Source organism: Balearica regulorum, chromosome 13, assembly GCF_011004875.1.
Source record: "Balearica regulorum gibbericeps isolate bBalReg1 chromosome 13, bBalReg1.pri, whole genome shotgun sequence".
NCBI lineage: Eukaryota > Metazoa > Chordata > Aves > Gruiformes > Gruidae > Balearica > Balearica regulorum.
Window position 1 is genome coordinate 8,567,839 of NC_046196.1, and position 14,864 is coordinate 8,582,702.

The 14,864-nt window shown below is 36.6% G+C and overlaps 1 protein-coding gene across 4 annotated transcripts in view; it reads right to left on the minus strand.

Annotated features, from left to right (window-relative positions):
• CDH8 (cadherin 8) overlaps positions 1-14,864 on the minus strand; it is a 151,235-nt gene that overhangs the window by 67,329 nt on the left and 69,042 nt on the right. For 3 of the 4 annotated variants that reach the window (XR_012837572.1, XM_075765508.1, XM_010312693.2), the window contains exon 4: positions 12,693-12,812. Coding sequence is in view for 2 of the 4 variants with exons in the window: in XM_075765508.1 (XP_075621623.1) it covers positions 12,693-12,812 (120 nt within the window). In the remaining 2 variants the exon portion in view is untranslated. Of the gene's footprint in view, positions 1-12,692; positions 12,813-14,864 lie in introns of those variants that run through there. The other variant, XM_075765509.1, reaches the window with a different exon arrangement.

A 14,864-nucleotide genomic window follows, 5' to 3' on the forward strand; every position in this document is an offset into this window, starting at 1 on the left:
ACCCATTGTTTCCCCACAAAATTCACAAACAGAAGACAACCATGTAGTAAACTTAATCTATAAACACTGTTAACCATATCTGTCAGATTGTTTCAAATGTTTTAAAACCAAGCCCATTATTTAATCTGCTCTTGTATATAATGCTGGCTACAGTTGTTCCCTTACATCCTAAATCAAGTGCCTAAATTTCTACTGGAGAATGACAACATGTCTTTCAGCGTAGTCATGAGTACTGCAAACTCCTGAAGTCACTGCATTGTCCCTACTCTAGGAGGGCCACTGGTTGGACAATGATCTCAATAAGCTGCTATCACCTACTTTATTAGGCTAGAAGGTTTTAAAGACAGAGAAGTGATCTGCAGTATATCAAAACATAAAATGTCAGTGGGCTAGCAGGAAGATACCTGCAAGGGACAGTCCAATTAAATATGGGTCCAGATCCACTGCAAAATCCTACAGATTTCATGGACATCTAATAGAAGTAATAAAAAAATCTTGTTTTTTTCTTTCCAAAACTGCTCCATTATATTCACATCATTCAGTATGGATAGTGCAATACTAAATGTTTAATGGTAAATTTAAATGGTGTTCATCACAGTCTAGTATTGTCCACTATAATAAAAAGATAATAATTAACTAAAGAAGTCCTACTAAACCGAGGGAAAACAAGTCTAAATGTTAAATTGAAATGCAGTGCTTTTTTTTTTCCTTTTAATCCTGTTTTTTAATTTTATTTTTGAAAAAATAATTTGTCTGTGAAAAGAGAGCACACAGTTCAAGTCACTGAATTATCTTAGTGGTTAAGTGAAGTGTAAGAGTGCCGAGGGGAATTGCATCCACCATTGCAGTGGTTCCTTTAAACCATGGTGCTTGAGGGTTCTTATGAGGCATAAGGCAGAGTGTCTCTTTTCATGGGCCTGTACTTACAGAGCTGAAGGACACAGTTTATGGGCAGACATTGACAGTAATTTGCCAAGTCTTTGGAATTCATAAAAGAAAGAAGGTAAGAATGCTATATGGTACTGTATAATTTGTTAAGATTTGCATGTTGAATAGAGTGGCCAAGTTCACACCCTGGATCAGACATACCTGTTTACTGGGCCTGATCATACATGTCATTAGCTCTCACACTGTATTTTATTTTTTTTATCTGTTCTTTGTTAAGTATTGTCAAGAGTTTTTAGATATCAATCAATACTTGCTGCAAATCTATTAGTTTTGATTTCTCTACTGGGACTAGCATAGCTGTGGAGACTTCAAATAGCTCTTTTTCTTTCACATGGGATAGTTTCTATTAAATAAGCTTCTTAGAAATTACACTGGCTGAAATGCTGAGATTATCTATTCATGTATTTATGGTCAATAAAGGAATGTTCCTGGTCTTTATTATTAATAGAGATGCATTTTAGTAAATTTTAGAATCCATTTAACTGTAATATTGTAATATTAAGAATCTGATCAGACCTTCTTTTCTTGGCTGAGTACAAGACCAAGCTAATGGCAACGGGGGTGTAAGGCATTTAAAATAAAGCAATATGCTTGCTACATAAACCACCAAACATAACATAATGGCAGTCTTGTAACCTACACTTTTGTAAAGGATTTCCATAAAATATTTTGGGTTGTTGTCTTATTTATTGTATAAATATAATTCTGGATAAAAATGAAACCTCTCTCTTATGTCTGCAACTGCCAAGCTAGAGTAATCCCTCGTTCCCAAGGAACTCGATACGTAATCAGCGATTTTTCATTCTAACTCGTGGTAAGCGAGGTTAGGAGCAGCAAGGCCAACTGCACTGCAGTTAAAGGTGAGGTAGGAGCGGAGTGTGGAACCAAGGCAGACAGGAGCAGCGACCTCACCAACCACGAGCCAGACTGCAGAGTGGCGAGTCAAGGTCCCACTCAGATCCAGAGACAGTGGCCAGGCAGAGCCATAGTCTGATGATCACCCAGCGAGCCCACAGCAACAGGGTCTGGCTCTGGGTCAGAACCGAGAAAACAGGAGACCGGGTGTGGGTGTAGCAGAGCCGGAGGCCAGCAGTGGAGCCTCAGCCTAAAAGCAGCTCCCAAGGAAAAGGAGGGGCAGCCCCTCCACGAAGCGTTCTTCACAACAGCTCTTTTCAGTGAAGGAGCTGACCTTGGACGCAGCCAGCTGCACTTCTAAACTTAATAAGTAAACTCCTTGAAGGAGGTTGTGCTCAGGACCCTGGCAAACACAGTGTAATCCAGTGCTCGTAAAACCGATGAAGCAGCCTTGAAGTACAATGTTCATGTAATTTAACTATTCTATACCATCTGTAGGAGGGGACATAAGTTATACAGGAAAACATTGAAGAACATGCTTCTGTGAATTTTTTTGAATGAAAACAGGGGAACCCAGAAGATAATAATAAACATTTATCAGATGTGATAGGTGCAAAATACATTCAGTAAAAGAGTAGGGCCATTTCCTCCATAGCAGCCTAGGTAAGGAGAGTGAATCATGTTTATTTCTGAAAGCATTTGACAGTTGTGACTAGTTTGGATTGATTAGTTTACTATTTAGGAATAATAATGATGCATTCTGCAAATAACTCTATTGTTATAAATGAGATGACTCATAAAAAGGATGCAAACTCAGGGTATCAGAACTTCATCCACATTATTTTTTTTCACTAATAGAGCTGATCCAAAGATCAGTGAAACCTTATTTCAATGGCTTTTGTATTAAACCTACTATAACTTTTTCTCCATTATTATCTTTTAGGCAGAGCTTCTATTTTGGTTTTGGTTTTGTTTTTTAAACCTAATTTACATAGTTAAGTCTAGCCTACAGATTACTTGTATAGGACGCCACATTCTGTGTTCTGCAGTTTCCTCTGAGACAAGTTAATTATTTCAATAAAGTGATGATTTTTCCTAGACATGTATTTTAATTTGTCTCAATGTATGGAACAATCCAGCCCTTGTCTGTGGTTTAAAAGATATCAGGAAGATTAAATACCTTAAAAAGTGCCTAAATCAGAATTACAGTTTCTGACTGTTAAAACATAAAAATTTGGGGTTTTTTTCTGTATAAAGATACTAACACAACCTGTTATTCCAATAGTTTTATACATATTTCTATCTGCTGTCTCAGCCCATAAACCATTTGCCAGAAGCTATGAGTCAAAGTCAAGTTACAATTTCAAGCACAATAAAAAGCTAAAAATTTGTTTACTGTTTTAATTACTGTAAGAGAAGCTGAAGGTTTTTAAACATCAAATATATCCAAATTACACAGGCTGATTGTAACCACCAGTATTTCTATATTCAGAATCTACAGAATGGAGGTCAGCAAAAGAGAAGTGTCGGTATCTCTTATGAAGCAAATTAATAAACATAAAAAGGCTCCATCCTCACCTAAGTAATGTGATTAAGACAAAGACACACTAAGAGAGTTACGCATAGGGAATTTCAAGGATATTTATTTGTTCTTTTGCTTTATTCACCAGTTCTGAGGCTTGGCTCACAGGAAGTACTGAAACTTTCAATCTATTTTTAGAAAACAATTCAGGCTCCCCAAATATTAATAGGCATACAGCACACAGAACATTAACTCATTGAGCATTCAACCTGTTCTACTTCAATTCAACCCAGAAACAAATCGAGAATAAAAACATAATCACTTTCAGCACACTATGATGGATGAAAATGATGTGCCAAACAGGAGAGTAGTTTAAAAGTGAGGGATGAGAATTACTGTAAACTAATGTAGGGCAGGTAGGTACTTGTTGGAAGATTGTATTCAGAACAGTTATCAATGGCTTAATGTCAAAGTGGATAGATGGATGAAGGGGTTCATAGGGTTTATTCTGCTTCTAGCATCATTCAATACTTCCTGAATGATGGAAGGCAGGAAGAACTTATCAAGCCTTTCAGATAACACAAAGTTGGGAGCCATTGCAAGTATTGGAAGAACAGGATTAGAGTTCAAAACAATTTTGACAAATTGGATAGTCTAATAAACCAGGATGCAATTCAATTTGGCAAATAAAAAGTATTTTGTGTGGGTGAAACAATTAACTTCCCAATTACAATAGAGCAGATGACTCACAAGACAGAAAAGAAAGTGGAGTCAAAATGAGCTGAATATGAGTCAACAGTGTTTTGCTGATAAAAATGCTCAAACATTTCCTGGTGTATTGGCTAGTATGTTGTATGGAAGAACTGTGGAATAATCCTGCCTATTCACGCACACTGGTAAGGCTGCAGCTGGAACCATGTGCCCAGTTTTGGAAAAAAAAAAATGGTTTATATAGTTAGGGAAGTATGAGGAAAGACTTTAGAGCCAAATATGTAAAAATTACTGGGAACTACTCTCCTTTTCCACTGGGGATAAGAGAAGAGATGATGGGCCTATAATATAAACCACAAAATGGGTTTAAATTGCAGCAAGAGAGATTTCAGTTAAACATTAGGGAAACACTTTCTAAAAGAGAAGGTAAGTACAGACAGAAGGCTGCCGGTAGAATTTCTAATATTTCCATTACTGAAAGTTTTTAAGAACCTATCAGAAAAATGTCTGTCGAGAATGAGAAGGGATAAACCTGATCCTTTTTTGGAGCAAGCATGCTCACTGCATTCTCACTTGAGGTCCCTTCTTTACATATTGCCTAAGATAAGGCTTTATCTCTACGTACTTTAAAACATTACACAAATCTGAGTCCTGTGAAAACATCAAATGGACATCTAGTACAACCACTGAACAGATACTTGCATCATAATTTGGCTACGGATCCTCTGACTAAAGCTGGAAACATCAAGAAGCGGGTTGGAAGGTAAAGAAATCAAGTAATCTATTTCTTCAAAGAATGAAAACATCCCCAATATTGGAAGCACCTTTTTTTTTTTTTTTTTTTTGACTGAGTTGCTTTTCCTAAACTACTATTGGTGTCACACTGCTCAATAGCAAATAAAACAGCTGCAGAATGGGATTTACTTTTACACTGGTCCTAAATGCACACACTGAGCAATTTGCACAATCTGCCTCACAACTTGAATCGGTTAAAATGCACCCCTGTGGACTACTTTCAGAAACCTATTTGGAAGAATATACAGTGTCTCACACTGAAAAAGATCGGGCAAAAGCAGCAATGTGTCAGAGGCAGTAGCTGATGAAGAAGAGAAGCAAAAGGAACAATAGAAATAAGGATCTGTTTTTCACTTTCCTCTCCATTTTTTTTAAGGATCTCTTTATGGTAACACTATAAAACTACACATAATAATAATTGAGAACATGGAACAAAACCAAGCAAGCACTATGCAAAATTGGAATCTGGCCCTGAAAAGCCTTTCTTAAGCATCTCATTCATCTCACACATTTTGATGAAGACTTCCTGCTATTTCAACTTGCATACTTTGGAACTTTCCCTTCTTCATTTTGGAACAGCTAAGTAATTGCTTTGATCTCCCTTCCATGCTAAAATCTTGGTGGAGATTCTCAATAAACATAACAGTCATTTAGGACCCAAACTCCTGAAAAATCAATCTTGTAATTTCTTCAAAGAGCTGTGAGATGCATTCTTTGTATTCCCATGAAGCACACTGACTTTAGTGATGTTTTAGCAGTCCATAAAAAAGGTTCACTTGGAGATCTGTGGAAAACCCATACCATAATTCCTAAAAAATGAATAGATCACAACTAACTTCCTTGAAAATTAAAAAAAAAATAAAAAATCTAGTACTTTGGTGATGTGATACAGGCATACCAGTCCACTATTTTAAACTCAATTTACCCTTTATAAAAACCCCCAATATTTTAAATAAAAATTATCATCAAATATTGTCTCTACTTACTAGGCATTCCCTTTTCCCTGGGATCAAGTTTCACTGGCATAGTGAAAGGATCACCCTCTCACCAACTGAGAATGAATGCAGTAAATGAACAAACAATCTGCACTGCATTTATGACCTTGCTTCCTTACGATTTTATTTGTAATGATCCTCTAATACCAAAGATTATACTAAACACTTTACAGAAAGTAGCCTTGGATTCTTTTTCAGATACTTTCCAAATCTAGCTGTGTAGTTCAAATTCCACTCTCTAATTCAGTCTCTTGAAGTACAACATTATTTAGATATGTAACCCCTGTTTTCCTACTCAGCATGAGGAAAGTAGTTGAGTCCTATCACACTAGCTTTCTAAAATGATAGAGGTATTGCTCTGAAATGCTAGAAATGTGTGGTATCAGCTTTTTTGTTACTACTATTATTAGATAAACTCTAGAAGCAGAAATCACTTTTCTCAAATGCCAATCTGTCTTGATCTTAAGCCACTCATCTTTATCAACTACAGACCATCATAATTGTTTTCAAACATCTCTGCAGTGATTTTATACTTCCTTTATTAATCAGAAAAGACAGCTCTTGCTGCAACTGAAGGACCCAATCCTACATTCCTTATCCATAATAGTTGCACTTTATACATCTAAGTAAAAAGCAAGAACTGTAGGACTGACCCTCAGGTCTGCTGCACTAGTGGTTTGTCAGTACAACCCTCTCTCCTAATGGGCTGTCACCAAGACAACTCTCAGAATCACCAAAGAATCTCTGTACAAACACCTTAACGCAACTCTTAAGGTTGCACAGTATACTTAGTACACAATGAGAAGAAAAGGTTTATACTAGTTTGAAAATATACTTTATTTTCAGCATTCCACCTAAATGCATCAAATGCTGTCAATATAGAGTTGAAGGTGCTGTAATGGAAGCAACCAGGTATAAACCAGAAATCTTTGCACGTGCTGGAGTTGCTTATGCTACCTTGGAACTGTTGCTATCTGGGCTGCATGAACCTACCTTCTGTATGGTGCTGCACACACCTGCCTTCTCCTCTAGGAAGTTCCTACACCTCACTTGCTAAGACAGAACAACATCTACCTATCTCGGTTCACGCCTCTCAAAATTATTTCACTTAAAAGATTAGTTAGCTTTAACTGAATCTGTAGAAATTGGCAAGGATATCACAGCAGCACTAGTTAATAAAATGAGCTAGACAGCAGCAGTTCAATCCAGGCTCTGACTAATGGCGAACAAGTTCTTTCTCTACACTAATCCCATGATGCTTTAAATCTAAACTATTTAGAAAGGCTCTGTTGAACATGAGCTAGTTCTCTTCCCAGCAGTTCATTACTTTCCCCTTACAGTTGCAGATTACTTCCTGTATCAAAACTGTTTTCCCATCTCGTTCTAGTTTGAAAAGACTACCATGTCATTTTATCATGAGTAATTACAGAAACAGTCCCCGTGCCTCTCTTTTATTAACACCTTTCAAATATTTGTGCAGTGATTTCATATCCTCCTTTAATCACCTCTTATCCAGTTTATACAAATTAAATTCAATCAATCTTTCATTATAAGTAATATTCTTCTCACCTTAGCTACGCTGCTTTGAACTTTCTTCAGTATTTCGGTAGTCTTTTTTATGGCGATGGGTCTCATCAATACTACATGCAATATTCTCAGGGCAGCTTGTGCTGTCATTGATATGCACCGTTACTAATAAACTGGGCATAACCAGATAGAAGTAGTAGTTTGTAACATCACAAAAATGCCTGTAACCCAGAAATTGCTGTCGCTTGCTACCTTACTTGATTTTATTCTGCTGGATGGTATTTCAAGCTCTACATGGAGGAAGATAACAAGGACTCAAATTAAAATAAATATTTGGACCTGACTTCTGCTGAGTACTGTTTTCATTCCTCCTAGGCCTATTCATTTGTGTTCTGATTTCAGAACCATAGGGTGTTGCAGGTTCAACACTGCGGTCCAGAGAGGGCCATATACTAAAACATTAACAGCTCTGTTGGTTAAAGCATGTGCTCTTTCACCTGGAAGTTAAAGCTAAGTATAGAAAAAAAATCACTTATTCACTCTCAAAAAAATTATCCACATTCTATCAGGAGAGTCTTTAATTTTCTAGGTCTCCTGATTCTTCTATTCATCTCAGTCTTACTAACTTGAACTTTGGCTTTGAACTAAACGACCATATCCAAGATGGTAGTGTTTAAAATGTATTCTTTTTCATATATACAAAGGGTTTGTGCTTGAATAATACAATGCGTTTTCCAGTGCGGTAGGGCGTTTGGTGTAATTTGCCTTGTTCATGTAACTGTATTTCAGGTATGTGTAGGAGTGACGTTATTTAAGTTCATGTGAAATGTAAATAAGTCAGACACAGCTGAAAATCTATGTTCTCTGTCATGCCTATACTGTAGAACAGTGTCACTTCATATTATGTGTCACTATGATAATCTTATTTTAAAGTTGACGCTCATGATTTAATATCCTTGAAAAAGCTTAAAAGTGAGAAGTGTACTTTAGCTACTTGTAGCAGTCTTAAGGAACCCCCTTCCCCAGCATTTCGATTGTCATTATTTGGATTATGAGAGAATACATACAACTTGTATACCTTTATAGATAATACACACTAGTCAGGAAACCTGACATGAGTTAGTCAGATGTAATCATAATGATTTAAGGAATATATTTTAGTCCACCATTAAGTTTCGTTAGTAATCTGATGTCATCACATTGTAGGTTTAGCGTCTTGTAGAAAAGCTGAATCTGTATCTTTGTAAGGTATTATTTATGTTTACTCTCTATCCAATAAACCAGTGGTCATATTAAAATTCACCTATGAAAAATGAAAAATACTCAGAATAAGCCATCAAAAAACCATTTACCCTAAGCCATATTCAGAACACTGAATGAAAAATAACTTCTGAATTACCTTCTTTCAGGTGTCTATAACTCATACAGAAGAATTTGCAAACTAGAACTGCAGAAGTACATGCATTTTTCATCTAAGGTAATGGAAAATTATTGTTTTATGGGTCACTTACCAGTACTTATTTCTGTGCATTATAGAATTGGTACAGCAAGAAGGTTGAGAGTACCGTCAGAGTTTCAAGCAAGGACTACACCTAGTTAATGTCAAGTTAGTAGGAACAAAAAAGCAGAAGAGTAAGCAACTGCTTTATTCAGGTTTACCATCAGGTGCAGCAATCCTTTCTACTGTAGGCATGAAGCTATATCATACACCTTTGATCCCTCTTTTTGTTCAGAGTACTACAGAAGGGAGCGGAATCAGGAGGCATGATTGGGATTACTCCTGATGGTCAGCTCTCAGTGTGCCATTAAAACAAAGCAGCAAGGTCAGAAAATCCTTAGTCTGAGCCAGGAAATGAAAAAAAATTACAGTCAGTACAGCCTTTCTATGGCTGCCCTGGTGCTGGTAGCTGCACAGATCTAAATCTAGTCTTAATTTCTAATATACAAAGCTAATAAACGGCCAGTCATATAGAAAAAACAGTAAGTAGATCAGCACTAGCTATCAATAGCTGTACTTTTGATAACATTTGATACACTCCCATGAATGACAGAAAATATTTACATTCTGAACTGGATCACTTCAAGATAGTCCATTTCTTAAAACAGCGATTCCGTTTTGGGAAAGACACAATTCTAGACACCACATCTGCGTTCAGACGCAATTCAGTTTCAAATTAATGGGAAAGACTTTCAACTTAGCAGGGGCACTAATGAAATGTAGCCACAGAAAAAGTGTAGCTATACACACATTGCTGCCAAAAAAGAAACCCAAACAAACCCGAAACCCTAAAATATCTACCATGCTTGGAGGATCACCTTCAGATTTGATTTGGAAAAGACACTATTATACCTGGCTGTTCCGCTTTAATTTCTACACTGTCACAATAGTATTCAAATATCTTCCACATGAAAACTTTAACTGAGGTTCCCAGTACTATATACTAATGTGCAAGATAGTGTGTATTCCTGGCCTAGTTATACGAGGAAACAAATAGTTGGGATGGTTCATATTGCTAAGGTTGGGTAAGTATAAAGAAAAAAAATCTACATATTTTCTATTTGCTTTGGACATTTCCTTTTTGTTAAAATGCACCTTCCACTCTGTCCATGGTGAAAGCACTACTGTCCAAATTATATAGCTGCTAAACTAGCGTGCATGTTTATGCACCTCTACCTCCAAAAGGTGAAATATACAGTGCCACAAGCTACTGCAAAATTGTAGCTATATCAGCATAATACTAACGGCGTTTTGAGACTGTATGTAACAACCCATAAAACTCTCTCTGGTATGTAATAAATACTATTGTACCCATGCTCCAAAATTCTGGTATTACCTAGAAAATGTATTGCATAGTTCCTCATGTTTTCTGAAATCAACACCTCTTCAGAAGAATCACAACTATAAGGCTGCTGGGTTTTAGAGCAATCTTTTTCATCCTGGCTGCAGTTTCTACATGACTACCTACATCTAGTTTGCTTAATAACTAGACTTTTATGTATATTTATTGTTTACATATTCTAAACAAATGTATGCTGGAAGGCTCTACAGAATTTGATATTTAGTATGGCTAAGATTTCTCTAGGTGAATGAAGACACATCTCAGGCACGAGAAAAAATTCTGCAAATTTTAAAACATTACAAGCAATGGATAGGTCCGTCTAATATCATAGAAACAAATGCAGACTCTCCAGAACAACAAATTATTTTCTGGGTAGCTCTAAGTGTAGTATGGTAGTTACACTAGAGATGAAGGCTATTACAGAGAAATGGCAAAGGAACAGAGGCTGGCCTCAGTACATAAACTCATTCAGTTGTAATGGTTTAGAGAAGAACATAATTGATGTCCTCCATAGATCTAGAAAAATGGGGAATTTGAAACCACTTGTTCATTCAGAAGCAGCTCTGTAATATGAAGCCACTTACTCAGGCACTGTCGCAAAGCCACAGTTGAATTCTTCATGATTAAATTTCCTTTAGAAACTAACATGTCATTTTCATGGTAACTGAACTGCTACTCAAAGGAATATTTATAAATGGAAATGAAGGTAGGAGGGGGAATTTAATGCTAGTGAAACAGGAGAAAAATCATGATTTTCAGGTTCACCAGAAAGCTTTGGAGTTCTCTCTGGCTTTCATGATAACAGAAATCACTTTCCTAGGTGATGAATAGTTACTTCATTGGATTAAGCATAAAGTTCTAATGCAATACAAATAATAAACTTGAATAAAATTAAACAATTTTTTACATTTGGAATATTTTCTTTCAGGCTATTTTGTGTGAAAGAAGGGAAGAATCTTCTGTGTAGGTAGAGAATACACTTCTTGGCTCCTCTGAATGCCAATGTGTTTCCCTGCTAAAGCACTACATTTCCCTAGTAGAAAGTGGGAAAGCCTCCAGCTAATCCCCCTCTAATTAAGACACCTAACTCAAGTCATTACTGCATGCAATAATTCGTAACATTAAAGAAAACCAAATCATATAGTTTGATACCTGATCGTCAGGGGTCTGTTCAGAGTTATATTTCCACACGACTTGTGACAAATCAGACAGCATAAACTAAGGAGCTTCACTAATAACACTCTCTTGACATAGTTATTTTTGAAACAAGCTACTGTTTTTCCATTGTGCTCTGCAAGAGTTATCCTTTGTAAAACTCTATTTTACATACAGCATAAAATAAAATACTAGATCGCATTCCAGAGATTGTTTTCACACTCAGGATAGCTGTCCTTCAACCAGAAGAAAATACTTTAATGAATTAATCCATTAATATTTATTGACTTACACTATTTACCTAAAGACCCAGCAAATTAGGGCATTTCTAGGAAAGGGAAATGATTTTTCCCATGCAATCTCACCAGAAAAAGTTAAAGAACTTCCAGACGTTAAAAAGTCCAAGAGTACTCTGTTTAACATTCATGAGAAAACTTAGCACACTTGATCTATCAAAATCATCCTTTAATAATTTTTCCTAGCATTTATTTCATAATTTTGTTAATCTGCATGATGACAAGAATTTTTACTCCTGCTTTACTCCTTTATGGTCATATAAATTCAGGTGGGTTTTGTATGTTTTAAAATGAGTTACAGTTTTCTTCTCCTTAGGAGATCACAGCTGCTTGACTCGCAGGGACTAAACCCAGCTTCTAGTAAGAGGTGAAAGAATATAAGAAATAATATCAAGTCACTTTAAAAAAAAGTCCTCAAACAGAACTAAATGAATTTGCTCTAAGTACGACATATGTACAGGAAACAAGAGGGAATGGATTTATTGGCAGTTCTTTCAGATGACTTTCCAGACTTCAAAACCACAGAGAAATAAAGTCATCCTAAATGCACGCTAATAAAACTTCATACCAATGCTCAGTATCATGTTCTTTCTTGCTCCCTGATCCATCCCGTCAAGAAAGAAAAATCATTTTTATGAAAACACACAATACATTCACTAAAATTCCCAAGCTAAACAGTACTTTCTTTAACTGGGAATACTATAGTTGCATATTGAAAATTACATTATGCTCATTAAATTCCTCAGGCCAAGTCTTTCATTGCCTAATCAGTTATAAGTCACACAGCACTTCCACTACCTTCAGTTTTGCTTCAGTAACTTCTGTAATATTAGCATCACCATTACTTACATTACCATTAATACAGATTTTTCTTTGTCTTTTCACATGATCAGACTCTGATGGAATACAAGTGAGACGCATGTTACAACTCCCTAATACTGACAGACATCTATTTATGCTCCCTGTTTAAGCATATTATATGCAATACATAAGAAGTATGGTCACTTGTGTAAATACAACCCAGGGATTCATATTCAGAGTCACCTACCTGTATGTGGCTCAATAGAAAAGTAAGGTTGTCCTTCCAGAATGCTATAAACCAGCTTGGCACTGTTTCCATAAACTGGATCATCTGCATCTGTAGCCGTGACTTTAGTAACAAAGGTGCCTAAATAGAAAGAACATACACAATTAATATTTATACTCTTACTAGAAATTTACATAACTTATTAAAAAATAATTTGAAACAAAAATTAATTTCCTTGTGAGTTGTACGACAATAATAAAAGAAGAAAAAACATCAGTAACAACTTAAAATATTGCTGGTGGAACACAAACAGAACATTTTCCTTTGAGATGATATATGCCAGGAGACTGAATTTCTGGGTAAAAGAAAAACCTTTTTAGTAGCTGTATTATTTAAGGTTTCTTTGTAGAATGCATTTAAAGCTACCTGATAGATCTGTGTAGACTTCAAGCATTTGCAAAGGAATCATATCAAAGCCATATGAAATACAAGGTTAATAATACAATATAATATGTTGCATTTAAGATTTACAAAATCACATTTGAAAGACCCTTGCCAAGTTACAGAGATTGCATAGAAAAGCAACAATAAAAAGGATTCTTTTTTCTTCTTTTGGCTTGCAGCCATAATAATGGTTTGATGTGGCCACAGTGACAGAGTTAGGACAACATCTATTGTCTCTGAAATGAGTCTCTGCCACTGAGGGGATCATTGTCTACCCAGAGTTATAAATTACATACTCTGCCCAAAAAATTAGAAGAAAAAATTAAGGAAATTGCCCTTTTTATTTCTTCGGCAACATAGCACTTTCCGTTTCTGTAAGAAGCAAAATCGAATGAAATTCAGTCCGTTACATTAAGCTTGCTGCAGAGACGACGTTTTTGGATAACTTAAAAATATAATGACATTAATTAGGCTAACAATAAAGACAATATCTACAGAAGGAGAGAAAGTAAGAGTAGGAGAGAGGTTAAGGGCTGAATTTTGTTTCTTATGTTCAGAAAGGAAAAGAAATATAGCACCCACCAACATACCCCCCTTTTTGGATAGGCCAATAAAAATAGCCTCCCCTTCCTTCTCACATTTTGTGCTGCTGAATCCAAATTACACATCACTTCAGGACAGGAACAGTAAACTAAAGGGGAAGAGATCCCTTTGGCACGTCCTTGCATTGCATTCTCTTTTCTCTGTATGGCACATTGCTGCTATGGCTTTGGGCAGATTTGTGCATTACAGTACATGCAAATTATTTAGAGGAACATTTGCATATTTAGACATAATTTACATGTCACCCAATAGCTTCCATTTCACGCTTGTCCACCTGGCCGCTTTGAGCATCAGAGCAAGATGTGGGGCCCGCAAGATTTGGGAGTGTTTAGAGGGGCAGATGACACTTCACTTATGGAGTGAAAGTTCTGCAGTGCCTGAAGTTGTGGTGGGTGTGCTGCGTGGGAATAATGGGATAATTCCCAGGGAGGGTGGATTGCAAAAGTACATCTCGCTAGAGAAAAAAATGCCTATGGTACTGGTCATTTTTTCTGGCTACTGGCATAAATATATCCATTCTTACAGGGGGAGAATATCAACAAAGGGAAGCAGATCAGCTGGTTGCCAGGCAAGCTCTGACCCATCTGGCAGGGAAGTGTCCCATCAGCATCTCTTCTGCTGCTCAGCAGAGTCCAGAAGAATCCATGTGGCTTGCAGCTGATGCATACCACGTGGAAGAAGAATACAATGTTGATGAACACTTTGTTGCATCTTTGACAAATGCTTGCTGAACCCGTTCTTATAAACATACAAACCGTTCATGTTTCGAAGATTAACTGGTTTTGATGTCAAAAGGTGATTTTAATGCCTAACCTTTAAGATAGTAAGTTTTAACGTTCCACTGGGCATAAGAAATGGACTTTACCCTCAACTTGATGGCTGGTTTGTAAGGAATTAACATCAGAAATTTGTTGTCTGACCAACTACAATTTTTGCTGTATACCCAGATGCTAACAGACAATGCCTGGTAGCTTTGAGTGAATGATAAAGGGGATAGATGACACAAACATGGTCCTCAGCCTTGTAGCAAATACAGCAGCCTCAGCCTACCGACGATATCCTGAATGACCTCCTTCACATAGAAGAGAATAAAAACAGTAACAGGGAAGCAACCATGGGGCACACTCAGAGGCCATGGCAAAGGCT